At 51.0% G+C, this 27,900-nt stretch overlaps 1 protein-coding gene across 2 annotated transcripts in view; it reads right to left on the bottom strand.

The window, feature by feature from the left end:
• Positions 1 to 27,261, bottom strand: part of RASGRF1 (Ras protein specific guanine nucleotide releasing factor 1) — a 168,580-nt gene extending 141,319 nt beyond the window's left edge. Inside the window, exons 1-2 of one of the 2 annotated variants that reach the window (XM_073618247.1) lie at positions 26,910 to 27,261; positions 6,194 to 6,300 (exon numbers count right to left, since the gene is read on the bottom strand). In XM_073618247.1, the coding sequence (XP_073474348.1) occupies positions 6,194 to 6,300; positions 26,910 to 27,188 (386 nt within the window). In that variant the 5' untranslated portion in view covers positions 27,189 to 27,261. The remainder of the gene's footprint in view (positions 1 to 6,193; positions 6,301 to 26,909) is intronic. The other variant, XM_073618248.1, reaches the window with a different exon arrangement.
• Positions 27,262 to 27,900: the final 639 nt, after the last annotated feature.

Below are 27,900 nucleotides of genomic sequence, written 5' to 3'. Positions count from 1 at the left end.
CAGGGGCAACACGACTTCAACGCGACTTTGCAACGCGACTTTAACCCGACTTCAACACGACTTGTGGATCCGACTTTCAATGAACGGGGATCCGACTTGGATCCCCGCCACTGTGTTTGGTATGAATCTTTAGGGGGAACTCCGCGCCAAATTTTAAATAAAAATCCGGCATGGGTTCCCCCCCCAGGGGCATACCAGGCCCTTGGGTCCGGTATGGATCTTGAGGGGAACCCCCCCTACGCCGAAAGGACGGCGTGGGGGGTCCCCCCAATCCATACCAGACCCTTATCCGAGCACGCAGCCCGGCCGGACAGGAATGGGGGTGGGGACGAGCGAGCGCCCCCCCCCCTCCTGAGCCGTACCAGGCCGCATGCCCTCAACATGGGGGGGGTTGGTGCCTTGGGGGAGGGGGGCGCGCTGCGGCCCCCCCCCACCCCAAAGCACCTTGTCCCCATGTTGATGAGGACAAGGGCCTCTTCCCGACAACCCTGGCCGTTGGTTGTCGGGGTCTGCGGGCGGGGGGCTTATCGGAATCTGGGAGCCCCCTTTAATAAGGGGGCCCCCAGATCCCGGCCCCCCACCCTATGTGAATGAGTATGGGGTACATGGTACCCCTACCCATTCACCTAGGGGAAAAAAGCGTCAATAAAACAAACAGTACACAGGTTTTTTAAAATAATTTATTAGGCAGCTCCGGGATCTTCTTCCGACTTCGGGGGTCCTCTTCCGACTTCGGGGGTCTCTCCGCCGTCTCCTCCCGGTGTCCGCATCTTCTGCCGGCTCCTCCGCTACCTTCTGCAGCTCAATTGCTAGCGGTGGTCCGGACTTCTGCCTTCTTCTTTTCTTCCAAAGATGTTGACACGACGCTCTCTCCAGCTGGAATGGTCTCTGAACGCTCCGCAACGGACTTATATAGGCGGTGACCCCGCCCCCTTATGAGGTCACTGTCCCAGGGCATGCTGGGGCTGTGCCGTCATAAGGGGGCGTGGTCATCACCCGGTGACCACGCCTCCTAAAACGTCACAGACCCAGCATGCCCAGGGACTGTGACGGCATAAGGGGGCGGGGTCACGGCCTATATAAGTCCCTTGCAGAGCGCACAGAAACCATTCTGGCTGGGGAGAGCGTCGTGTCAACATCTCTGGAAGAGAAGAGGGAAGAAGATGATCCAGAGGTCCGGACCACCGCTGGCAAAAGAGCGCCAGAAGATAGCGGTGGAGCCGGCAGAAGATGCGGACACCGGGAGAAGACGCCGGAGAGACCCCCGGAGTCGGAAGAAGATCCCGGAGCTGCCTAATAAATTATTTTAAATACCTGTGTACTGTGTTTTTTATTGACGCTTTTTTCCCTAGGTGAATGGGTAGGGGTACCATGTACCCCATACCTATTCACATAGGGTGGGGGGCCGGGATCTGGGGGCCCCCTTATTAAAGGGGGCTCCCAGATTCCGATAAGCCCCCCGCCCGCAGACCCCGACAACCAACGGCCAGGGTTGTCGGGAAGAGGCCCTTGTCCTCATCAACATGGGGACAAGGTGCTTTGGGGTGGGGGGGGCCGCAGCGCGCCCCCCTCCCCCAAGGCACCAAACCCCCCATGTTGAGGGCATGCGGCCTGGTACGGTTCAGGAGGGGGGGGGGGCGCTCGCTCGTCCCCACCCCCATTCCTGTCCGGCCGGGCTGCGTGCTCGGATAAGGGTCTGGTATGGATTGGGGGGGACCCCCCCACGCCGTTTTTTCGGCGTAGGGGGTTCTCCTCAAGGTCCATACCAGACCCAAGGGCCTGGTATGCCCATGGAGGGGGAACCCATGCCGGATTTTTATTTAAAATTTGGCGCGGAGTTCCCCTCAAGATCATTTGAGCACAAGTCGCATGCCGAAGTCGGATCATGCGAGACGGCGATCCGACTTCAATGATAGTCAATAGGCTGAAGTCGGATCAAAGTCGGATCCAAGTAGTACAGGGAGTACGCTCTGAAGTCGGAGCGACTTCAGTAGTGTCTATTAAGACGCTCCCATGCACTGTAATGTGAATCTCTTTCTGGGGCGACTTGGGGCGACTTGAGGGCTTACAAGTCGGATCCCAAGTCGCGGTAGTGTGAACCGAGCCTAAGTGTTCCAAGAAATGAGATAGACTATCAGTACATCTGTGTGATCAGATGTGATCAATTTTCAGTGATTGGCACCATAGTTTGTAGACTCTAGAACTTTCACAAAGACCAAATAATTTACACTAATTTGGGTTATTTTTTACCAAAGATATGTAGCAGTATAAATTTGGGCCAAAATTTATGAAGAAAAATTACTAATTTGCAAAATTTTATGACAGAAACAAAGAAAAAGGTATTTTTTTCACACAATGTACAGACTTTTTTATTTATAGCACAAAAAATAAAAAACCCACTAGTGATTAAATACCAGCAAAAGAAAGCTCTATTTGTGTGAAAAAAAGGACAAAAATTTCATATGGGTACAGTGTTGCATGACTGAGTAATTGTCATTCAAAGTGTGAGGGCGCTGAAAGCTGAAAATTGGTCTGGGCAGGAAGGGGGTGTAAGTGGTTAAATAGGTCCGGACTCCCTGGATTGAACATCACTTACTTAGGGACTTTGACCACTTGCTCCCGATCATCTGAACTTTTCACCTAGCTAGCTAGGCCACCGTGCCTTCTCAATAAGCGACTCATATCCACCTTTTTTTTCCTTCTCTTTACCCCAGAAGTTGGTGACTACAGCATAAATAGGCTGTTTTATGGGACTTTTCATATGAGGTCACTGAGATATGTAGATAACAATCATGGCTTCCTCAGCCCCTGTTATTGTATTGTACACCGATCTTGTGTCTGCACCCTCCTCGATTGGCATTGTGCTCACTGTAATGTATGCAAGTTTATACAGTAGATTGGACGCAGTGAATAGAGCAGGTGTTCCCTATAACATTCACCCATCTTCCATGTATTCAGAAAATTTCAATCTGTAATAATTGCCTTTTCTCTTAGAATGAGGGGGGTGTAGTGTGCAGCACTTTGTTTTCAGCATCTCCAGGGTAAGCGGAGTGAACACCTCAGTTTGCTTTTATGATGTACGATCAGGGGTCCCAAATTTTCTAAATAAAGGGCCAAGAAATAGTGCTCCATCACTGGTGTCAGTGGGAGGAATAGTGCCCCATCATTGATATCAGTGGGAGGAATAGTGCCCTATCATTGGTGTCAATGGGAGGAATAGTGCCCCATCATTGGTGTCAGTGGGAGGAATAGTGCCCCATCATTGATATCAGTGGGAGGAATAGTGCCCTATCATTGGCGTCAATGGGAGGAATTGTGCTCCATCACTGGCGTCAATGGGAGGAATAGTGCCCCATCATTGGCATCAGTGGGAGGAATAGTGCCCCATTATTGGCATCAGTGGGAGGAATAGTGCCCCATCATTGGCATCAGTGGGAGGAATAGTGCCCCATCATTGATATCAGTGGGAGGAATAGTGCCCCATCATTGGTATCAGTGGGAGGAATAGTGCCCTATCATTGGTGTCAATGGGAGGAATAGTGCTCCATCACTGGGGTCAATGGGAGGAATAGTGCCCCATCATTGGCATCAGTGGGAGGAATAGTGCCCCATTATTGGCATCAGTGGGAGGAATAGTGCCCCATCATTGGCATCAGTGGGAGGAATAGTGCCCCATCATTGATATCAGTGGGAGGAATAGTGCCCCATCATTGGTATCAGTGGGAGGAATAGTGCCCTATCATTGGTGTCAATGGGAGGAATAGTGCTCCATCACTGGGGTCAATGGGAGGAATAGTGCCCCATCATTGGCATCAGTGGGAGGAATAGTGCCCCATCATTGGCATCAGTGGGAGGAATAGTGCCCCATCATTGGCATCAGTGGGAGGAATAGTGCCCCATCATTGGCATCAGTGGGAGGAATAGTGCCCCATCATTGGCATCACTGGGAGGAATAGTGCCCCATCATTGGTATCAGTGGGAGGAATAGTGCCTTATCATTGGTGTAATTGGAAGGCATAGTGTCCCATCATTGGCATCAGTGGGAGGAATAGTGCCCCATCATTAGTGTCAGTGGGAGGAATAGTGTCCCATCATTGGTATCAGTGGGAGGAATAGTGCCCCATTGGTGGTGTCAGTGGGAGGAATAGTGCCCCATCATTGGTATCAGTGGGAGGAATAGTGCCCCATTGGTGGTGTCAGTGGGAGGAATAGTGCCCCATCATTGGTGTCAGTGGGAGGAATAGTGCCCCATTGGTGGTGTCAGTGGGAGGCATAGTGCCCCGTCATTGGTATCAGTGGGAGGAATTGTGCCCCATCATTGGTGTCAGTGGGAGGAATAGCGCCCCATCATTGGTGTCAGTGGGAGGAATAGTGCCCCATCATTAGTGTCAGTGGGAGGAATAGTGCCCCATTGGTGGTGTCAGTGGGGCAAATTGAACCCATTGTTGGCATCAGTGGAAGGAATAATGCCCCATGGTTGGGGCCTGAAGGAGAAATAGTGCCCCACTGTGGATAATAATGGAAGGAACAGGGCTCCATCATTGGAGTCAGTGGAAGGAATAGTACCCTAATGCCCCGTACGGTCGGATTTTCCGATGGAAAATGTGTGATAGGACCTTGTTGTCGGAAATTCCGACCGTGTGTGGGCTCCATCACACATTTTCCATCGGATTTTCCGACACACAAAGTTTGAAAGCAGGATATAAAATTTTCCGACAACAAAATCTGTTGTCGGAAATTCCGATCGTGTGTACACAAATTCGACGGACAAAGTGCCACGCATGCTCAGAATAAATAAAGAGATGAAAGCTATTGGCCACTGCCCCGTTTATAGTCCCGACGTACGTGTTTTACGTCACCGCGTTCAGAACGATCGGATTTTCCGACAACTTTGTGTGACCGTGTGTATGCAAGACAAGTTTGAGCCAACATCCGACGGAAAAAATCCTAGGATTTTGTTGTCGGAATGTCCGAACAAAGTCCGACCGTGTGTACGGGGCATAAGGGCCAGATAAAGTTAAGCAAAGGGCCACATCCAGCCCATGGGCAGCAGTTTGGCAACCATTGGATAGGTCACATGGATCAAACATATCAGAGATTATGGAATATCTTGTAGTGTGGATGTTATTTATACTTATTACTTTATGGAATAACATAATACAACATATCTCTGAAGTTCACCAAGTAAAATAATACAGAGCTGTGTAGACGATACATCTTACATTTATTTTCTTAATGGGAACACGAACTGCATTATACCCAATGTGCAGAGAACGCAAGCTGCTAGTACGGTGTACATGGGGTGTGTGTGTGTACATGGAGTGTGTGTACATGGGGTGGGTGTACATGGAGTGGGTGTGTACATGGGGTGGGTGTACATGGGGTGTGTGTGTACATGGGGTGTGTGTGTACATGGAGTGTGTGTGTACATGGAGTGTGTGTACATGGAGTGTGTGTACATGGAGTGTGTGTACATGGGGTGGGTGTACATGGAGTGGGTGTGTACATGGGGTGGGTGTACATGGGGTGGGTGTACATGGGGTGGGTGTACATGGGGTGGGTGTGTGTACATGGAGTGTGTGTACATGGGGTGGGTCTACATGGGGTGGGTCTACATGGGGTGGGTGTGTACATGGGGTGGGTGTACATGGGGTGGGTGTGTACATGGGGTGGGTGTGTACATGGGGTGGGTGTACATGGAGTGTGTGTGTACAGGGGTGTGTGTGTACAGGGGTGTGTGTGTACAGGGGTGTGGGTGTACATGGGGTGTGGGTGTACATGGGGTGTGGGTGTACATGGGGTGTGGGTGTACATGGGGTGTGTGTGTACATGGGGTGGGTGTACATGGAGTGGGTGTACATGGGGTGGGTGTACATGGGGTGGGTGTACATGGGGTGGGTGTACATGGGGTGGGTGTACATGGAGTGGGTGTACATGGGGTGGGTGTACATGGGGTGGGTGTACATGGGGTGTGTGTGTACAGGGGTGTGTGTGTACATGGGATGTGTGTACATGGGGTGGGTGTACATGGGGTGGATGTACATGGGATGTGTGTACATGGGATGTGTGTACATGGGATGTGTGTACATGGGGTGTGTGTACATGGGATGTGTGTACATGGGATGTGTGTACATGGGGTGGGTGTACATGGGGTGGGTGTACACGGGGTGTGGATGGAAGGTGTACACTGTACCTGGCTCGTGAGATCGCCGATATCCACTCATCACAGTCCTTGGAATCCTCTGTGCGGAGCTCCAATGGCTTCTGATTTTCATGGTTAAAGTTGATGATAAAACAGAACTACAAGAAAACACAGATTCAGAAAATGAATAGAAAGCGGTGTGCACTATGTGTAATATTTTCCCCAATATCTACTAATCCCAATATCTGAATTACACAACCTCTCATATCCAATGTATAACTTTCCTATATTGCCCACTGCAAGTGAGTGACTACTATACAGCCACTAAAATATCCCCCTTTCTGTTAATGACTACTCAGCTTCTCCCAATTAAAATTCTATATGCCCACTACTACACCATGTACCATCCCACACCTGTCCTCTGCCAACCACTACACCATGTACCATCCCACACCTGTCCTCTGCCAACCACTACACCATGTACCATCCCACACCTGTCCTCTGCCAACCACTACACCATGTACCTTTACACACCTGTCCTCTGCCAACCACTACACCATGTACCATCCCACACCTGTCCCCTGCCAACCACTAAGCCATGAACCATCCCACACCTGTCCTTTGCCAACCACTAAGCCATGTAACATCCCACACCTGTCCTCTGCCAACCACTACACCATGTACCTTTACACACCTGTCCTCTGCCAACCACTACACCATGTACCATCCCACACCTGTCCCCTGCCAACCACTAAGCCATGAACCATCCCACACCTGTCCTCTGTCAACCACTAATTATGTACTATCCCACACCTGTCCTCTGCCAACCACTACGCCATGTACCATCTCACACCTGTCCTCTGCCAACCACTACAGCATGTACCATCCCACACCTGTCCTTTGCCAAACACTACGCCATGTACCATCTCACACCTGTCCTCTGCCAACCACTACAGCATGTACCATCCCACACCTGTCCTTTGCCAATCACTACGCCATGTACCATCCCACACCTGTCCTCTGCCAACCACTACAGCATGTACCATCCCACACCTGTCCTTTGCCAATCACTACGCCGTGTACCATCTCACACTGTCCTCTGCCAACCACTACGCCATGTACCATCCCACACCTGTCCTTTGCCAATCACTACGCCATGTACCATCTCACACCTGTCCTCTGCCAACCACTACGCCATGTACCAACCCACACCTGTCCTCTGCCAACCACTACAGCATTTACCATGTCACACCTGTCTTCTGCCAATCACTATGCCATGTACAATCCCACACCTGTCCTCTGCCAACCACTACACCATGTAACATGTAACTAGATCTACTGATTACCAACAATACAGACCTGATAACAGATGTGGAAATACGGGGCAATTTAGGTAACAGCGATCACAGGTCAATTAGTTTCAGTATAAATCACACAAATAGGAAACATGAAGGGAACACAAAGACACTGAATTTCAAAAGAGCCAACTTCCCTAAACTACAAACCTTGCTAAAAGGCATAAATTGGGATAAAATATTAGGAACAAAGAATACGGAGGAGAGATGGGTTTGCTTTAAGAGCATATTAAATAAGGGCATTAGCCAATGTATCCCATTGGGTAATAAATTTAAAAGAGCGAACAAACATCCTGGATGGCTTAACTCCAATGTAAAAATGCATATAAAAGCAAAGGAGAAGGCCTTCAAAAAATACAAGGTTGAGGGATCATCATCAGCATTCAGACTTTATAAAGAATGCAACAAGAAATGTAAGGGTGCAATTAGGACGGCTAAGATAGAACATGAAAGACACATAGCGGAGGAGAGCAAAAAAAATCCCAAGAAATTCTTTAAGTATGTAAACAGTAAAAAAGGGAGGACAGACCATATTGGCCCCATAAAGAATGAGGAAGGACATCTGGTTACAAAGGATGGGGAGATGGCAAAGGTATTGAATTTATTCTTCTCCTCAGTCTTCACGAGTGAATCGGGGGGCTTCAGTAACCAAAACTGCAGTGTTTGTCCTCATGACACAACACAGGAAGCACCTACATGGTTAACAGAGGACGGAATTAAAATTAGACTTGAGAAACTTAACATTAATAAATCACCGGGACCAGATGGCTTGCATCCGAGGGTACTTAGGGAACTCAGTCAGGTGATTGCCAGACCATTGTTCCTAATTTTTACAGACAGTATATTGACTGGAATGGTACCAGCTGATTGGAGAAAAGCCAATGTAGCACCAATATTTAAAAAGGGCCCAAAATACATCCCTGGGAATTACAGACCAGTTAGCCTAACATCAATAGTATGTAAACTCTTGGAGGGGATGATAAGGGACTATATACAAGATTTTAGTAATAAGAATGATATCATTAGCAGTAATCAGCATGGATTCATGAAGAATCGTTCTTGCCAAACCAATCTATTAACCTTCTATGAGGAGGTGAGTTGCCATCTAGATAAAGGAAGGCCCGTAGACGTGGTGTATCTGGATTTTGCAAAAGCATTTGACACAGTTCCCCATAAACGTTTACTGTACAAAATAAGGTCCGTTGGCATGGACCATAGGGTGAGTACATGGATTGAAAACTGGCTACAAGGGCGTGTTCAGAGGGTGGTGATAAATGGGGAGTACTCAGAATGGTCAGGGGTAGGTAGTGGGGTTCCCCAGGGTTCTGTGCTGGGACCAATCCTATTTAATTTGTTCATAAACGATCTGGAGGATGGGATAAACAGTTCAATCTCTGTATTTGCAGACGATACTAAGCTAAGCAGGGCAATAACTTCTCCGCAGGATGTGGAAATCTTGCAAAAAGACCTGAACAAATTAATGGGGTGGGCGACTACATGGCAAATGAGGTTCAATGTAGAAAAATGCAAAATAATGCATTTGGGTGGCAAAAATATGAATGCAATCTATACACTGGGGGGAGAACCTCTGGGGGAATCTAGGATGGAAAAGGACCTGGGGGTCCTAGTAGATGATAGGCTCAGGAATGGCATGCAATGCCAAGCTGCTGCTAATAAAGCAAACAGAATATTGGCATGCATTAAAAGGGGGATCAAATGCAGAGATAAAACGATAATTCTCCCGCTCTACAAGACTCTGGTCCGGCCGCACCTGGAGTATGCTGTCCAGTTCTGGGCACCAGTCCTCAGGAAGGATGTACTGGAAATGGAGCGAGTACAAAGAAGGGCAACAAAGCTAATAAAAGGTCTGGAGGATCTTAGTTATGAGGAAAGGTTGCGAGCACTGAACTTATTCTCTCTGGAGAAGAGACGCTTGAGAGGGGATATGATTTCAATTTACAAATACTGTACTGGTGACCCCACAATAGGGATAAAACTTTTTCGCAGAAGAGAGTTTAACAAGACTCGTGGCCACTCATTACAATTAGAAGAAAAGAGGTTTAACCTTAAACTACGTAGAGGGTTCTTTACTGTAAGAGCGGCAAGGATGTGGAATTCCCTTCCACAGGCGGTGGACTCAGCGGGGAGCATTGATAGCTTCAAGAAACTATTAGATAATCACCTGAATGACCGCAATATACAGGGATATGTAATGTAATACTGACACATAATCACACACATAGGTTGGACTTGATGGACTTGTGTCTTTTTTCAACCTCACCTACTATGTAACTATGTAACATCTCACACCTGTCCTCTGCCAACCAATACACCATGTACCATCTCACACCTGTCCTCTGCCAACCACTTCACCATGTAACATCCCACACCTGTCCTCTGCCAACCACTACACCATATAACATCTCATACATTTCCTCTGCCAACCACTACACCATGCAAAATCCTACACCTGTCCTCTGCCAATCACTATGCCATGTACCATGTATCATCTCACACCTGTCCTCTGCCAACCACTACACCATATAACATCTCATATCTGTCCTCTGCCAATCACTACACCATGTACCATCTCACACCTGTCCTCTGCCAACCACTATACCATATAACATCTCATACATTTCCTCTGCCAACCACTACACCATGCAAAATCCTACGCCTGTCCTCTGCCAATCACTATGCCATGTACCATCTCACACCTGTCCTCTGCCAACCACTATACCATATAACATCTCATACCTGTCCTCTGCCAATGACTGCAAGAGGCGATACCAAGTCACATTCAGGTACTTACACTGTTTGTATTTTAAAAATACATTTATTGATTTATTGATGATTACAAAGTTGAATTATTGTGTCTTATATTTCCCCTTTCAGTGTGAAAAATAGAGATAACCCATCCCAGCATGGAATCCCCAAGAGGCTGAAATAGTGGAACACCAACGGCATGGGCAACCCTTTGGGGTTTCTCATACGGAGTATTATGTACCACAAATGGAAGTAAATGTTCATTCTCATCTATGAGTAATCAATGGGAAGTCCTCCATGTCTTTATGATGCACTTATGACTATTGTACTTATACAGTGCCTTGAAAAAGTATTCATACCCCTTGAAATATTCCACATTTAGTTGCGTTACAGCCAAAAGCCTAAATTTATTTTATTGGGATTTTATATGATAGACCAACACAAAGTGGCTCATAATTGTGAAGTGGAAGGAAAATGATAAATGGTTTTCAATAATAAAAATATGTGAAAAGTGTGGGGGGGGGGCATTTGTATTCAGCCCCCTTTCCTCTGATACCCCTAACTAAAATCTAGTGGAACCAATTGCCTTCAGAAGTCACCTAATTAGTAAATAAAGTCCACCTGTGGGCAATTTAATCTCAGTATAAATACAGCTTTTCTGTAAAGCCCTCAGAGGTTTGTTAGAGAACCTTAGTGAATAAACAGCATCATGAAGGCCAAGGAACACATCAGACAGGTCAGGAATAAGGTTGTGGAGAAGTATAAAGCAGGGTTAGGTTATTAAAAAATCTCCCAAGCTTTGAACATCTCGCGGAGCTCTGTTCAATCCATCATTGGAAAATGGAAAGAGTATGGCTCAACTGCAAACCTACCAAGACATGGCCGTCCACCTAAACTGACCGGCCGGGCAAGGAGAGCATTCATCAGAGAAGAGCCAAGAGGTCCATGGTAACTCTGGAGGAGCTGCAGAGATCCACAGCTCAGGTGGGAGAATCTGTCCACAGGACAACTATTAGTCGTGTTCTCCACAAATCTGCCCTTTATGGAAGAGTGACAAGAAGAAAGACATTGGTGAAAGAAAGTCATAAGAAGTCCTGTTTGTAGTTTGTGAGAAGCCATGTGGAGGACACAGCAAACATGTGGAAGAAGGTCAGATGAGACCAAAATTGAACTTTTTGTCCTAAAAGCAAAATGCTATGTGTGGGGAAAACTAACACTGCACATCACCCTGAACACACCATCCCCACCGTGAAACATGGTGGTGGCAGCATCATGGGGTGGGGATGCTTTTCTTCAGCAGGGACAGGGAAGCTGGTCAGAGTTGATGGGAAGATGGATGGAGACAAATACAGGGCAATCTGAGAAGAAAACCTGTTAGAGTCTGCAAAAGACTTGAGACTGGGGCGGAGGTTCACCTTCCAGCAGGACAACAACCCGAAACATCCAGCTAGAGCTACAATGGAATGGTTTAGATCAAAGCATATTCATGTGTTAGAATGGCCCAGTCACAGTCCAGACCTAAAAACTGTGGCAAGACATGGAAATTGCTGTTCACAGACGCTCTCCATCCAATCTGACAGAGCTTGAGATATTTTGTAAAGAAGAATGGGCAAAAATGTCCCTCTCTAGATGTGCAAAGCTGGTAGAGACATCCCCAAAAAGACTTGCAGCTGTAATTGCAGAGAAAGGGGGTTCTACAAAGTATTGACTCCAGGGGGCGCTATACAAATGTACCCCCCACACTTTTCACATATTTTTTTGTAAAAAAATGTTGAAAACCATTTATCATTTTCCTTCCACTTCACAATTATGTGACACTTTGTGTCGGTCCATCATATAAAATCCCAATAAAATACATTTACGGTTTTGGTTGTAACATGACAAAATGTGGAACATTTCAAAATTATATATATATACACGCATATATATACACACACACACACTCACACACTCTCTCACAAAAGTAAGTACACCCCTCACATTTTTGTAAATCTTTTCTTCTATCTTTTCATGTGACAACACTGAAGAAATGACACTTGTCTACAATGTAAAGTAGTGAGTGTACAGCTTGTATAACAGTGTAAATTTGCTGTCCCCTCAAAATAACTCAACACACAGCCACTAAATGTCTAAACCGCTGGCAACAAAAGTGAGTACACCCCTAAGTGAAAATGTCCAAATTGGGCCCAATTAGCCATTTTCCCTCCCCGGTGTCATGTGACTCGTTAGTGTTACAAGGTCTCAGGTGTGAATGGGGAGCAGGTGTGTTAAATTTGGTGTTATCGCTCTCACTCTCTCATACTGGTCACTGGAAGTTCCACATGGCACCTCATGGCAAAGAACTCTCTGAGGATCTGAAGTCCAATAGTGGCGCCTGTCGTTTCAGCCAATCAGGTGACAGGTAACAGACCCGAGCACCTGATTGGCGGATAAGCGGTTTTGTGTTAGTGTTTAGTGTTGTCACACTACATAAAGATGGCCTAAGCTTTAAGAAGATTGCCAAGACCCTGAAACTGAGCTGCAGCACGGTGGCCAAGACCATACAGCGGTATAACAGGACAGGTTCCACTCAGAACAGGCTTCACCATGGTTGACCAAAGAAGTTGAGTGCACGTGCTCAGCGTCATATCCAGAGGTTGTCTTATGTGCCCATTAAACGCTGCCACTGTGCCGATCAAATGCTGCCAGTGTGCCCTAGAATGCCCCCAGTGTGACCCCCCCCCTCCCACCTGCTCGCCGTCTGCCCGGCACTTACCCAGTCTTGGTGGGGCACCGGGTGGCAGCGACGATCGGGCTCCTTTGTGCGTCTCCTGCTGTCCACATCTCCCGTCCTCTCCTCCCGAAAGGCGTCAAATAGCGGCGCCTGACGTTTCAGCCAATCAGGTGACAGGTAACAGACCCGAGCAGCTGATTGGCGGTTTAGCGTTAGGAAAGCGAATATTCATTCTCTTTTCTAACACAGCTGAGTGACCTGCGAGCGCCCAGCATGGCGCTCGCAGGTCACTTTTTTGACACCTATTAGAGCCTATGGCTCGAATCGGGTGCTTCAAAACCACCCCCCCGCCGATGTAATTCAGGCGCCCGGTGCCCAAAAAGAGGCCAGGCGCCTGAATAGGGGGTGGCAGCGACGGTCATAGAAAGATTCATGCAATGCATGAATTCATCTATTGGTGATAGAGGGGGTGGCTGGACAGAGGGGGCGGCGCCCGTGCGCCCTTATGGATGCACCGCCACTGCTTTGGGCCCAATTTGGACATTTTCACTTAGGGGTGTACTGACTTTTGTTGCCAGCGGTTTAGACATTAATGGCTGTGTGTTGAGTTATTTTGAGGGGACAGCAAATTTACACTGTTATACAAGCTGTACACTCACTACTTTACATTGTAGACAAGTGTCATTTCTTCAGTGTTGTCACATGAAAAGATAGAAGAAAAGATTTACAAATAAAATGTGAGGGGTGTACTTACTTTTGTGAGACACTGTGTATATAAAACAATAATAGAATAGTAAATCACACTGCAGTCAAAACTGAGCATTTTGCATTTCAGAGGGACCTGTCATGAAAAAAAAGGAGGCTTGCCATTGCTTACTTGGTTCTAGGGCCTCATTCACATGGTCACAATCACTCACAGACCGTGAATGGGCCATTTCGGTGGCTGGAGCCGCAAGGTGCTGTGCACAGGCAGCCCATGGAAGTATATGGGGACATGACGGCTGCAAAGACGCAATCGCTCGTCCTAACTTGACAGGTATGCAGGCGAGTGAGCGACCTCAAACACACACACACTGTCCGCATTTGGGGCCACTTACCCACACTCATGTGTTTGTGAAGCCTCTGCGTCCCCCTACACCTACATAGGTTGCCTCCACCACCTGAAGCTGTATAAACAAGCAGCTCATTCACAGTCTATAGGCCTCATCACCTGGATAAATGAGTGTTAAAAAAGTGTAAAATCCATACCTGCCATCTCCATCTTCACTAGTTGGAGCAAGCCATGAAAAAGTATGCAGACAGTGAAGTCAAGACCTGTGACCCAGCTTGTTCCAAGTTACTAAAGTCAAAGCAATGGCATCTCCCATATATCTATCCTGTCCCATTTCTATTAAAGTCACTCATTGGTCACAGCCCCAGGGGCGCATTCACACCTTGTACAGTGACCTGCAATTTTGTGCACCAGATCAGTACCGGGCACTGCAAGGAAACAGAGGAAACAATGATTGCCTATGTGTCTTGTTCTTCTGAATGCAAAGCACAGGAATGCATGCAAACACAAAACAGATAGAAAATAGATATTGCTGTTACTATGTTGTTGACCCATCCAGGGATGTGTCACTTCCCAATGGATGACTTGAAAATGAATGCTAATGCACCAAAAAAAAAACCCATTTAAGAGCCATCAGTAGATCTAGAGCCAACAATAGGTTAAAGCCACCAATAAGTCTAGAGTAATCAATAAATCTAGATAAACAAATAAGTCTAGAGAGACCAATAAATCTAAAGCCACCTATGAATCTAGATAATCCAATACGTCTAGAGCCACCATTGAGTCTATAGCCACTAATAAATCTAGAACCATCAATAGGTTAGAGCCATCAATAGGTTAGAGCCACCAATAAGTCTAGAGCCAGCAATAAGTCTGGAGCCGCCAACAAGTCTAGAGCCATCAACAAATCTGGATAAACAAATAAGTCTAAAGAGACCGATAAATACGTCTTGAGCCACCATTAGGTCTACAACCACCAATAAATCTAGAACCATTAATAGGTTAGAGCCACCAAGAAGTCTAGATAAACAAACAAGTCTAGAGTCACCAATAAGTCTAGAGCCACTAATACATTTAGAACACATCAATAAGTTAGAGCCACCAATAAGGGTGAACTTACACTAGTCATGGTTGAACTGAACCATGCCCAAGTTTAATTGTCCTCCTTCCCCCGCTGGTCTACGCTCACACAGCGTTTACGTCATCACCTCTGCTTATGTTTGTGGTCATTAGGAAGATCCCCCCCCCCCCCAGGTTGGTTGTTAGTGGGAAGATTGCTCCTTACATTTGTGGCTAATGGGAAGAATGCCCCTTACATTTGTGGCCAATGGGAAGAATGCCCCTTACATTGGTGGTCAATGGGAAGAATGTTCCCTACATTGGTGGTCAGTGGGAAGAATGCTCCCTACATTGCTGGTCAATGGGAAGAATGCTCCTTATACTGATGGTCAGTAAGAAGAATGCACCCTATATTAGGGAAATGGAAAGAATCGCCCTTACATTTGTGTTCATTGAGAAGAATGTTCCTTGTGGTCATTGGGAAGATTCCCCCTTCCTACATATAGCTAAAAAAGACCATTGGTGTCAGTGGTAACTGGAAAATTATCTAAGGTGCAGAAATTATTCAAGGAACCACCAACACCACTAGACCAGTGGTTTTCAACTCTTCTCCTCAGGACCCACTAACAGGCCAGATTTCAAGTAATACCTTGGGGAGATGCAGACTAGAATACTGCAATCACTGAGCAGCAAACGATATCACCTGTGATGTATTTCAGTTATCTTGAAAACCTGGCCTGTTAGTGGGTCCTGAGGACAGGAGTTGAGAACCTCTGTTCTAGAGGAACTGGGGTTGAAAAAAGTTGGAGAATCATGTTGCTCTCCTCATTGTGTATATATAATACTTATCCAAATCAACGGAACCCACAAATGAGTCACTAGAATACACACAGTTACCCCAAGATTTGAATTCCAGGTTATGAACTGTCTCTTTTGTAGCTAGACTTCTAAGAATTTTCTACATCCCAGTATCTCATTCAAAGTCGTTGATGAGATACCTGGACCTCCAAGGTGCTCCCTTGTATCTCTATAACAGCCCAATTTCGCATCTGGTGGGCCATATATTGATCAGGATTTTAGAAAGACAATCATTTTGCTACAGTACTACTATTCGATTATAGCAGTGGTCATCAACCCTGTCCTAAGGGCCCACTAACAGGCCAGGTTTTATGTACTACCTCGGGGAGATGCAGACTAGAATACTGCAATCACTGAGCAGCAAATGATATCACCTGTGATGTATTTCAGTTATCTTGCAAACCTGGCCTGTTAGTGGGCCCTGAGGACAGGGTTGATGACCACTGCATTATAGGACATCTATCACAATACAAACACCTGGGTGATCAGCCTTGGGTGGGAGAAGCCCTAAAACTAAAGCCATGCACTGCCATGGAACTAATCCAGAAAAGCAGCTTCCCTCAGAGCCCATCAGGGCCTAACCACACACACTCTACTTCCATAGCAGAGATTCTACTTATTGTCTGTTTGTTAGAAACATTCTGGATGGTTCTGGATGTGGCCATACTATATACGCCTAACCACAAAACACATTTATCCTATCAGCCTCCTGTATATTCCCTAAACACACTTCTTTTTGAGCGTACCTGTTCACCAGCCACACTACTCAACACCTGACTACACTCATTGTTTTACCAGACTACCCCCCCCCCCAACACAAATACCTTGGCACACTTCCTTAGGCTCCACTCACATTAGCGCGTCTCCAAAGTCGCATGACTTTCAGTGCAACTTTGGAGCAGCTCTGATTGGACTTTACATTCTCCAGACCAAAGTCGCATCAAAAGTCACACCAAAGTAGTGCGGGCACCTTTTCAAAGTCACTGCGAATTTAGGCTGCACCAATCTGAATGGAGCCTTAGACTATAGAATGATCACCTGTCCGTCTAGATCCTAAACGTCCAATAAATATCAGCATACCATCTTCCCAGGCCCATCTACACCACACAAGCCCAGCAGACTTCTCACCTCTACATAATGTGTCTATCCAGGTAACCATCCAGAACCCTCCCAGGTTACCCAGATGTTCCCACACCTCACTAGCCTTGTATATCCATAATTCTTTCCCTTATGTGGAGTAGACCCTTTATATTCATCCATGCGCTTACTTCTCTCTGTATAGACCTGTATGATCAGCTACACTAAGCATACCTGTTTTTTAAGGCCCTGCCCTTTTGTAACTCTCCTACCTATAGTGCACATACAGAGCATTCATCACCCAGCCTCAGCTGTGCCCACAAGTACCTTGATGCCCCTTAACCTTAACCCTCCACCTGACAGGTGTACCGGTGTGTCCTGCCCCCTACACCCATATCATCAGCTAACCTGTCTATTCAGGCACACCCTTGTATGTCTCTCCCTCCTACAGTGCATGTAAAAATACTTATCACCCATCTTTATCTGTGTCCACAAGTACCTTGATACCCCTTAACAATTTTGGATACAATGAAGCCGGCTACTTGGTATCCCTTGGAACAATTCTAAATTGGCTATACAGCAGGAAACAAAAGTAACATGCCAACACGTTTCGGCCGAAGCCTTAATCATAAGTTTGCTATGAGTAAAACTTCAGCCGAAACGCGTTAGCATGTTACTGCGGTATCTGGCTAAGTAGCCAATAAAGTCCAAGTTATTACCTGACACAGTGAAGGGAAAAAAGTATTTGATCCCCTGCTGATTTTGCCCACTGACAAAGAAATGATCAGTCTATAATTTTAATGGTCAGTTTATTTTAACAGTGAGAGATAGAATAACAAAAATATTTTTTAAAAAGCATTTAAAAAAAGTTATAAATTGATTTGCATTTTAATTAGTATTTAATAAGTATTTGCCCCTTCGCAAAACATGACTTAGTACTTGGTGGCAAAACCCTTGTTGGCAACCACAGAGGTCAGACGTTTCTTGTAGTTGGCCACCAGGTTTGCACTCATCTCAGGAGGGATTTTGTCCCACTCCTCTTTGCAGATCCTCTCCAAGTCATTAAGGTTTCCAGGCTGACGTTTGGTAACTCGAACCTTCAGCTCCCTCCACATATTTTCTATGGGATTGGGGTCTGGAGACTGGCTAGGCCACTCCAGGACCTTAATGTGCTTCTTCTTGAGTCACTCTTTTGTTGCCTTGGCTGTGTGTTTTGGGTCATCGTCATGCTGGAATACCCATCCACCACCCATTTTCAATTACCTGGCTGAGGGAAGGAGGTTCTCACCCAAGACCTGATGGTACATGGCCCCGTCCATCGTCCCTTTGATGCGGTGAAGTTGTTCTGTCCGCTTAGCAAAAAAAAAAACCCCAAAGTATAATGTTTCCACCTCCATGTTGGATGGTGAGGATGGTGTTCTTCTGGTCATAGTCAGCATTCCTTCTCCTCCAAACGCAGCAAGTTGATGCCAAAGACCTCAGTTTTGGTCTCATCTGACCACAACACATTCACCCAGTTCTCCTCTGAATCATTCAGATGTTCATTACCCAACTTCAGACGGGCCTGTACATGTGCTTTCATGAGCAGGGGGGAACTTGCGGGCACTGCAGGATTTTAGTCCTTCACAGCGTAGTGTGTTACCAATTTTTTTCTCGGTGACTATGGTCCCAGCTGCCTTGAGATCATTGACAAGATTCTCCCGTGTAGTTCTGGGCTGATTCCTCACCGTTCTCATGATCATTGAAACTCCACGAGGTGAGATCTTACATGGACCCAGACCAAGGGAGACTGACAGTTATTTTGTGTTTCTTCCATTTGGGAATAATCGCCCCAACTGTTGTCCCCCTCTCACCAAGCTGCTTGGCGATGGTTTTGTAGCCCATTCCAGCCTTGTGTAGGTCTACAATCTTGTCCCCGACATCCTTGGACAGCTCTTTGGTCTTGGTCATGGTAGAGAGATTGGAATCTGATTAATTGCTTCTGTGGACAGGTGTCTTTTATACAGGTAACAAGCTGAGATTAGGAGCACTCCCTTTAAGGGAGTGCTCCTAATCTCAGCTCACGACCTGTATAGAAGTCACCTGGGAGCCAGAAATCTTGCTGATTGATAGGGGATGAAATACTTATTTCACTCATTAAAATGCAAATCAAATCAATCAATTTTCTGGATGTTTTTGTTATTCTGTCTCTCACTGTTAAAATAAACCGACCATTAAAATTACAGACTGATCATTTCTTTGTCAGTGGGCAAATGTACAAAATCTGCAGGGGGGTCAAATACTTTTTTCCCCTCACTGTAACTTTTCCAGGAATCCTCCAGGACGCTCACATGAGAGATAGGCTCCACCTCCTACAGGAAAAAAACTCTATTGACAGATGGATCAGACTGACTATTAGCATGGCACACGCCACTCAAAACCTTGATTGCCCTTCAAGTCTAAAGGCTCATTCTACCTGTTCTGTGGCAACTTCCTGGGCAGAGTGGGCTGGGGCCTCCATCAAGCAAATATGTAAGGCGGCCACCTGGACCAGTGAATCTACATTCACTAAAACACTACAAAATCGATCTGGTCTCTGCCCAAGATCTGGCCTTTGGTCACAAGGTCCTACAAGCGGTAGTTCCACCCTAGGCATGGATATCTCATGTGACCATCCTGGAGGATGACTTGGGAAAGTCAGAGATATTTCCTGATAGCTCCTTTTCCAGGAATCTTCCACAGTTTTCTAGATTTGCGTATTGATGATAGGCTGCGTCATTTTAGTGTTGCTGTCTGGTTAATCTGTTCAAGACTGAGGGGCAACCTTGCAGGCGGTCTTTTTCAAGTTCTCTGTGCTTGTGCTTCCTGTAGAATGTGGAGCCTATTTCTCATGTGACCATCCTGGAGGATGACTTCGGAAATGGATGTTACCGCATAGCCTTCTTAATTGTATCAAGAGAATTATTGGGCATTTGGGCCAGAGAACTCCTAGGTAACTTGTGGTAGAGAATGTTTTCTTCCTCAACAAACTCAACCCTTCCCCTGACAGGTATACCTGTGTGTTCAACCCACCCTACACATCAGCTGCATTGTACACCTGTACCATGAGCTACACTGGGCTCACCTGTGCATTAGGGCCCACCCTTGTATATATCTCACCTACAATGCAACTGCAGAGCCCTCATCACCCATCTTCAGCTGTGCCCTCATGTACCCTGATAGCCCTTAATAACCTCAACCCTCCACCGGACAGGTATACCTGCATGTTCAGCTCCTCTACCCGTCAGCATTACTCGCCTGTATCAGCTACACTGAGCTTACCTGTCTACTGGGGTCCACCCTTATATCTAACTCTACTACCTACAGAGCATTCATCGCCATTCTTCAGCTGTGCCCTCATGTACCCTGCTAGTTCTTACCAACAAAAAGCCTTCACTTAAAAGGTATACCTGTGTGTCCAGGCCCCCCTAAACATCTGCAGCATTGCACACCTGTATCACTCTGTCAATCTATCCCTTTCTACATTTAGGAATACCCACTTCCCCTTGCTCCAGCAGACAGTTATGTACCTGTGTGCCCAGACCCGCTGCAATCAGCATCATTGTATACCTGTGTCATCAGCTAGACTGAGCACACCTGTCTAATAGGGACCACCCTTGTATACGACTCTCCTATCTACTTGTCCAGTAGTGTCAACCTTTGTATGCGACGCCTACCTACAGTGCAGATACAGAGCACTCAATACCTATATGTATCCTCATGTCCTTTAACAACTCCAACCTACTACCTGACAGGTATACCTGAGTGTTCACCCCTACACCATTGCACACCTGTATCATCCCTCCCTATACTGATAGCACCTGTCAATCTATCAATTGCTGTGCCCTCTCTAAGTCCCAGAACACCCACTTCCCATTACCCCAGCCTTCCCATTGCACACCTGTATCATCAGCTACACTGAGCACCTCTTAGGGCCCACCTTTATATGGGCCTCTCCTACCCACAGTGCACATACAGAGCATGCATCACCCATCTTCACCCACACAGACACTCCTCTACCTGACAGGTATACCTGTACCCATCTCCCTACACACCTGTATGACCCCTCCCTAACCTGTGTGCCCAGCCCCCCCCCACACACACCTGTATGTCAACTTCCTGTCCTGTGTGCCAAACTCTCCTGCACACCAGTATGCCCCTATCCCATGTGTGCCCAGCTTCTCTGCACACCTGGATGGCGTCTCCCTGCCCTGTATGCCCAGTCCCCATACAAAACCCGTATGACCCTCCCTGTCCTGTGTGCCAACCCCCACACCCCTGTATATCTCCTCCCCGACCTCTGTGCCCAGCCCCCTACACACCCGTATGGCCCCTCCCTGCTCTGTGTGCCCAACCCTCCTACACACTTGCATGACTCCTCCCTGTCCTATGTGCCCAGCTTCCCTACACACCTAGAAAGCCACTCCCCCCTGCTCTGTGTGCCCAATCTCACTACACACCAGTATGGTCCCTCCCCGTCCTGTGTGACCACCCCCTTAACACACCAATATGGTCCCTTCCTGTCCTGTGTGCCCAGCTTCCCTACACACATGTATGGTCCATCCCTATGCTGTGCTTCCCCTACATACATGTGTGGCCTCTCCCTGTCCTGTGTGACCACCCCCCTACACACCTGTATGGTCCCTCCCTGTCCTGTGTGACCACCCCCCTACACACCAATATGGTCCCTCCCTGTCCTGTGTGACCACCCCCCCACGCACCAATATGGTCCCTTCCTGTCCTGTGTGCCCAGCTTCCCTACACATGTATGGTCCATCCCTATGCTGTTCTTCCCCTACATACATGTATGGCCTCTCTCTGTCCTGTGTGTCGGTTGGGGCCCCTCTGTATATTTCACCTGTCGGTCGGGACCCCCTGTATAAAGGGCCACCCTGTAGGTCTCACCTGTAGGTCGGGGCCCTCTGTATATAGGATCCCTGGTAGGTCTCACCTGTCGGTCGGGGCCCCCGGTATATAGGGTCCCCCTGTAGGTCTCACCTGTTGGTCGGGGCCCTCCTGTATATAGGCCCCCCCGTAGGTCTCAGCTGTCAGTCGGGCCCCCCTGTTTCTCTCACCTGTCGGTCGGAGCCCCGTGTATACAGGGCCCACTGTAGGTCTCACCTGTCGGTCGGGGCCCCCCTGTATGTCTTACATGTCGGTCGGGCCCCCCTGTATATAGGGCCCCCGGTAGGTCTCACCTGTCGGTTGGGGCCCCCTGTATATAGGGCCCCCCCTGTATCTCTCACCTGTCGGTCGGGGCCCCCCTGTACGTAGGGCCCCCGTGTGTCTCACCTGTCGGTCGGGGCACCCCTGTATCTCTCACCTGTCGGTCAGGGCCCCCCTGTACATAGGGCCCCCCTGTGTGTCTCGCCTGTCGGTCGGGGCCCCCCTGTAGGTCTCACCTATCGGTCGGGGCCCCCCTGTACATAGGGCTCCCCTGTATCTCTCAACTGTCGGTCGGGGCCCCCCTTGGCCCCCCTGTATGTCTCACCTGTCGGTCGGGGCCCCCTGTACATAGTGCCCCCCGGTATGTCTCACCTGTCGGCCCGGGCCCCCCTGTATGTCTCACCTGTCGGTCGGGGCCCCCTGTACATAGAGCCCCCCCGGTATGTCTCACCTGTCGGTCGGGGCCCCCCTGTACATAGGGCCCCCCTGTATGTCTCACCTGTTGGCCGGGGCCCCCCTGTATGTCTCACCTGTCAGTCCGGGCCCCCTGTAAATAGAGCCCCCCTGTATGTCTCACCTGTCGGTCGGGCCCCCCTGTACATAGGGCCCCCCCTGTATGTCTCACCTGTCAGTCGGGGCCCCCCTGTACATAGGGCCCCCCTGTATGTCTCACCTGTCGGTCGGGGCCCCCCGGTATGCCTCACCTGTCGGTCGGGGCCCCCCGGTATGTCTCACCTGTCGGTCGGGGGCCCCCGGTATGGCTCACCTGTGGGTCGGGGCCCCCCGGTATATAGGGCCCCCCCTGTATCTCTCACCTGTCGGTCGGGGCCCCCCTGTGTGTCTCACCTGTCGGTCGGGGGCCCCCGGTATGGCTCACCTGTGGGTCGGGGCCCCCCGGTATATAGGGCCCCCCCTGTATCTCTCACCTGTCGGTCGGGCCCCCCTGTGTGTCTCACCTGTCGGTCGGGGCCCCGGTATGTCTCACCTGTCGGTCGGGCCCCCTGTATCTCTCACCTGTCGGTCGGGGCCCCCCTGTACATAGGGCCCCCCTGTGTGTCACACCTGTCGGTCGGGCCCCCCGTATCTCTCACCTGTTGGTCGGGGCCCTCCGTATCTCTCACCTGTCGGTCGGGGCCCCCCTGTGTGTCTTACCTGTCGGTCGGGGCCCCCCTGTGTGTCTCACCTGTCGGTCGGGGCCCCCCTGTGTGTCTCACCTGTCGGTCGGGGCCCCCCTGTGTGTCTCACCTGTCGGTCGGGGCCCCCCTGTGTGTCTCACCTGTCGGTCGGGGGCCCCCCTGTGTGTCTCACCTGTCGGTCGGGGCCCCCCTGTGTGTCTCACCTGTCAGTCGGGGCCCCCCTGTGTGTCTCACCTGTCAGTTGGGCCCCCCCTGTACATAGGGCCCCCCTGTGTGTCTCACCTGTCGGTCGGGGCCCCCCTGTACATAGGGCCCCCCGGTATCTCTCACCTGTCGGTCGGGCCCCCCGGTATGTCTCCCCTGTCGGTCGGGGCCCTCCTTGGCCCCCCTGTGTGTCTCACCTGTCGGTCGGGGCCCTCCTGTATATAGGGCCCCCCGGTATCTCTCACCTGTCGGTCGGGGCCCCCCTGTACATAGGGCCCCCCTGTGTGTCTCACCTGTCGGTCGGGGCCCCCCTGCACATAGGGCCCCCCGGTATCTCTCACCTGTCGGTCGGGGCCCCCCTGTACATAGGGCCCCCGTGTGTCTCACCTGTCAGTCGGGCCCCCCTGTACATAGGGCCCCCCTGTGTGTCTCACCTGTCGGTTGGGCCCCCCTGTGTGTCTCACCTGTCGGTCGGGGCCCCCCGGTATCTCTCACCTGTCGGTCGGGGCCCCCCGGTATCTCTCACCTGTCGGTCGGGGCCCCCCTGTGTGTCTCACCTGTCGGTCGGGGGCCCCCCTGTATCTCTCACCTGTCGGTCAGGGCCCCCCTGTACATAGGGCCCCCCCGGTATGTCTCACCTGTCGGTCGGGGCCCCCCTGTATATAGGGCCCCCCGGTATGTCTCACCTGTCGGTCGGGGCACCCCTTGGCCCCCCTGTGTGTCTCACCTGTCGGTCAGGCCCCCCTTGGCCCCCCTGTGTGTCTCACCTGTCGGTCGGGGCCCCCGGTATGTCTCACCTGTCAGTCGGGGCCCCCTGTATCTCTCACCTGTCGGTCGGGGCCCCCTGTATCTCTCACCTGTCGGTCAGGGCCCCCTGTATCTCTCACCTGTTGGTCGGGGCCCCCCTGTATCTCTCACCTGTTGGTCGGGGCCCCCCTGTACATAGGGCCCCCCTGTGTGTCTCACCTGTCAGTCGGGCACCCGTGTGTCTCACCTGTTGGTCGGGGCCCAACTTGGCCCCCTGTGTGTCTCACCTGTCAGTCGGGGCCCCCCTTGGCCCCCCTGTGTGTCTCACCTGTCGGTCGGGGCCCCCCGGTATCTCTCACCTGTCGGTCGGGGCCCCCTGTGTGTCTCACCTGTCAGTCGGGCCACCCTGTGTGTCTCACCTGTTGGTCGGGGCCCCCCTGTGTGTCTCACCTGTCAGTCGGGGCCCCCCTTGGCCCCCCTGTGTGTCTCACCTGTCGGTCGGGGCCCCCCGGTATCTCTCACCTGTCGATTGGGGCCCCCTGTATGTCTCACCTGTCGGTCGGGGCCCCCGGTATGTCTCACCTGTCGGTCAGGGCCCCCCTGTACATAGGGCCCCCGGTATCTCTCACCTGTCGGTCGGGGCCCCCCTGTACATAGGGCCCCCGGTATCTCTCACCTGTCGGTCGGGGCCCCCCTGTACATAGGGCCCCCTGTATCTCTCACCTGTCGGTCGGGGCCCCCCTGTACATAGGGCCCCCCTGTGGATCTCACCTGTCGGTCGGGGCCCCCCTGTACATAGGGCCCCCCTGTGGATCTCACCTGTCGGTCGGGGCCCCCCTGTACATAGGGCCCCCTGTATCTCTCACCTGTCGGTTGGGGCCCCCCTTGGCCCCCTGCTCACATGTACATCCCTCCAGTAGGTAGAGGGTACAGGGCCCCCCGGTATGTCTCACCTGTCGGTCGGGGCCCCCCTGTATGTAGGGCCCCCCGGTATCTCTCACCTGTCGGTCGGGGCCCCCTGTATCTCTCACCTGTCGGTCGGGGCCCCCCTGTACATAGGGCCCCCCTGTGTGTCTCACCTGTCGGTCGGGGCCCCCCTGTACATAGGGCCCCCCTGTGTGTCTCACCTGTCGGTCGGGGCCCCCCTCTCACACGTACATCCCTCCAGTAGGTAGAGGGTACAGGGCCCCCTGGTATGTCTCACCTGTCGGTCGGGGCCCCCCTGTACATAGGGCCCCCTGTATCTCTCACCTGTCGGTCGGGGCCCCCCTGTACATAGGGCCCCCGGTATGTCTCACCTGTCGGTCGGGGCCCCCCTGTACATAGGGCCCCCTGGTATGTCTCACCTGTCGATCGGGGCCCCCCTGTACATAGGGCCCCCCGGTATGTCTCACCTGTCGGTCGGGGCCCCCCTGTACATAGGGCCCCCCTGTGGATCTCACCTGTCGGTCGGGGCCCCCCTGTACATAGGGCCCCTGGTATCTCTCACCTGTCGGTCGGGGCCCCCCTGTACATAGGGCCCCCGGTATCTCTCACCTGTCGGTCGGGACCCCCCTTGGCCCCCCGCTCACACGTACATCCCTCCAGTAGGTGGAGGGCACAGGGCCCCCCGGTATGTCTCACCTGTCGGTCGGGGCCCCCCTGTATCTCTCACCTGTTGGTCAGGGCCCCCCTGTGGATCTCACCTGTCGGTCGGGGCCCCCCTGTACATAGGGCCCCCCGGTATCTCTCACCTGTCGGTCGGGGCCCCCCTGTGTGTCTCACCTGTCGGTCGGGGCCCCCCTGTACATAGGGCCCCCGGTATCTCTCACCTGTCGGTCGGGGCCCCCCTGTGTGTCTCACCTGTCGGTCGGGCCCCCCCTGTACATAGGGCCCCCCGGTGGATCTCACCTGTCGGTCGGGGCCCCCGGTATGTCTCACCTGTCGGTTGGGGCCCCCCCTGTACATAGGGCCCCCCTGTGTGTCTCACCTGTCGGTCGGGGCCCCCCTGTATCTCTCACCTGTCGGTTGGGGCCCCCCCTGTACATAGGGCCCCCCTGTGTGTCTCACCTGTCGGTCGGGCCCCCCGGTATGTCTCACCTGTCGGTCGGGGCCCCCCTTGGCACCCCTGTGTGTCTCACCTGTCGGTCGGGCCCCCCCTGTACATAGGGCCCCCCGGTGGATCTCACCTGTCGGTCGGGGCCCCCGGTATGTCTCACCTGTCGGTCGGGGCCCCCCTGTGTGTCTCACCTGTCGGTCGGGGCCCCCCTGTATCTCTCACCTGTCGGTCGGGCCCCCCCTGTACATAGGGCCCCCCGGTGGATCTCACCTGTCGGTCGGGGCCCCCCTGTATCTCTCACCTGTCGGTCGGGGCCCCCGGTATGTCTCACCTGACGGTCGGGGCCCCCCTGTGTGTCTCACCTGTCGGTCGGGGCCCCCCGTATCTCTCACCTGTCGGTCGGGGCCCCCGGTGGATCTCACCTGTCGGTCGGGGCCCCCCTGTGTGTCTCACCTGTCGGTCGGGCCCCCCTGTACATAGGGCCCCCCTGTATCTCTCACCTGTCGGTCGGGCCCCCTGTATCTCTCACCTGTCGGTCGGGGCCCCGGTATGTGGTCGGGGCCCCCCTGTGTGTCTCACCTGTCGGTCGGGGCCCCCTGTATCTCTCACCTGTCGGTCGGGGCCCCCCTTGGCCCCCCGCTCACACGTACATCCCTCCAGTAGGTAGAGGGCACAGGGCCGGCCGGAGGTGTCGGAGTCGAAGCAGAATAGAAGGTTATGGAGGAGGGAGAAGCTGCGGCTCTGCCAGCGGGTGTTATCCGAGCTCCGCTTACTCAGCACCCCCCGCCGGATCCCGTCCTTCCGGGCCAGCTGCCCCAGGTACACGGCGTGAGCTTCGTTCAACCGGAGCCGCTGCATCGTGTGTGGCCCCGTCCGCCCCCGCCCCCCAACCGGCTACACCCGAGCAACGGCGCTCCTCCGCCCACCACCGGACACTCCTCCCCCCCTCCCCGCCCCGGTGATGATCGGAGCCCCGGAGCTGGCAACGAGTCACGTGACGCCGCCGATTCAGCACCGCGGACAGAGCCCCGCCTACGGCGGAGGAGGAGGAGGGGGGCGATCTGATCTCCCACCGATCTGATTTGGGGGCTGATCGTCCAATCACACGGCGAGGAAAACTCCCCCAACCGGACAGCTCTGCCTATGGATACCGAGTGCTGCAGAGGGGCCCCGGTACCGAAATGGTGCATCACCCCCCCCCTTATGTATGAGGTCACCCCCCCAATATGACGTCATGACTCACCTACAACCACGTGTTACCCGCTGTCACCGACATGAAGGTTCTAAATTCTATATAATATACATGTATGGGTGACATCATCCCCTGTACATCGTCCATGGATCGATTACATTGTATACATGGAGATCAATCATACAGATATTATACATTATATACCTGGAGATCAATCATACAGATATTATACATTATATACATGGAGATCAATAATACAGATATTATACATTATATACATTATATACCTGGAGATCAATCATACAGATATTATACATTATATACCTGGAGATCAATCATACAGATATTATACATTATATACATGGAGATCAATAATAC

Source organism: Aquarana catesbeiana, linkage group LG03 (genome assembly GCF_042186555.1).
Source record: "Aquarana catesbeiana isolate 2022-GZ linkage group LG03, ASM4218655v1, whole genome shotgun sequence".
NCBI lineage: Eukaryota > Metazoa > Chordata > Amphibia > Anura > Ranidae > Aquarana > Aquarana catesbeiana.
Note: the sequence above shows the minus strand (reverse complement) of the source record. Positions and strands in the feature narration are given on the sequence as shown.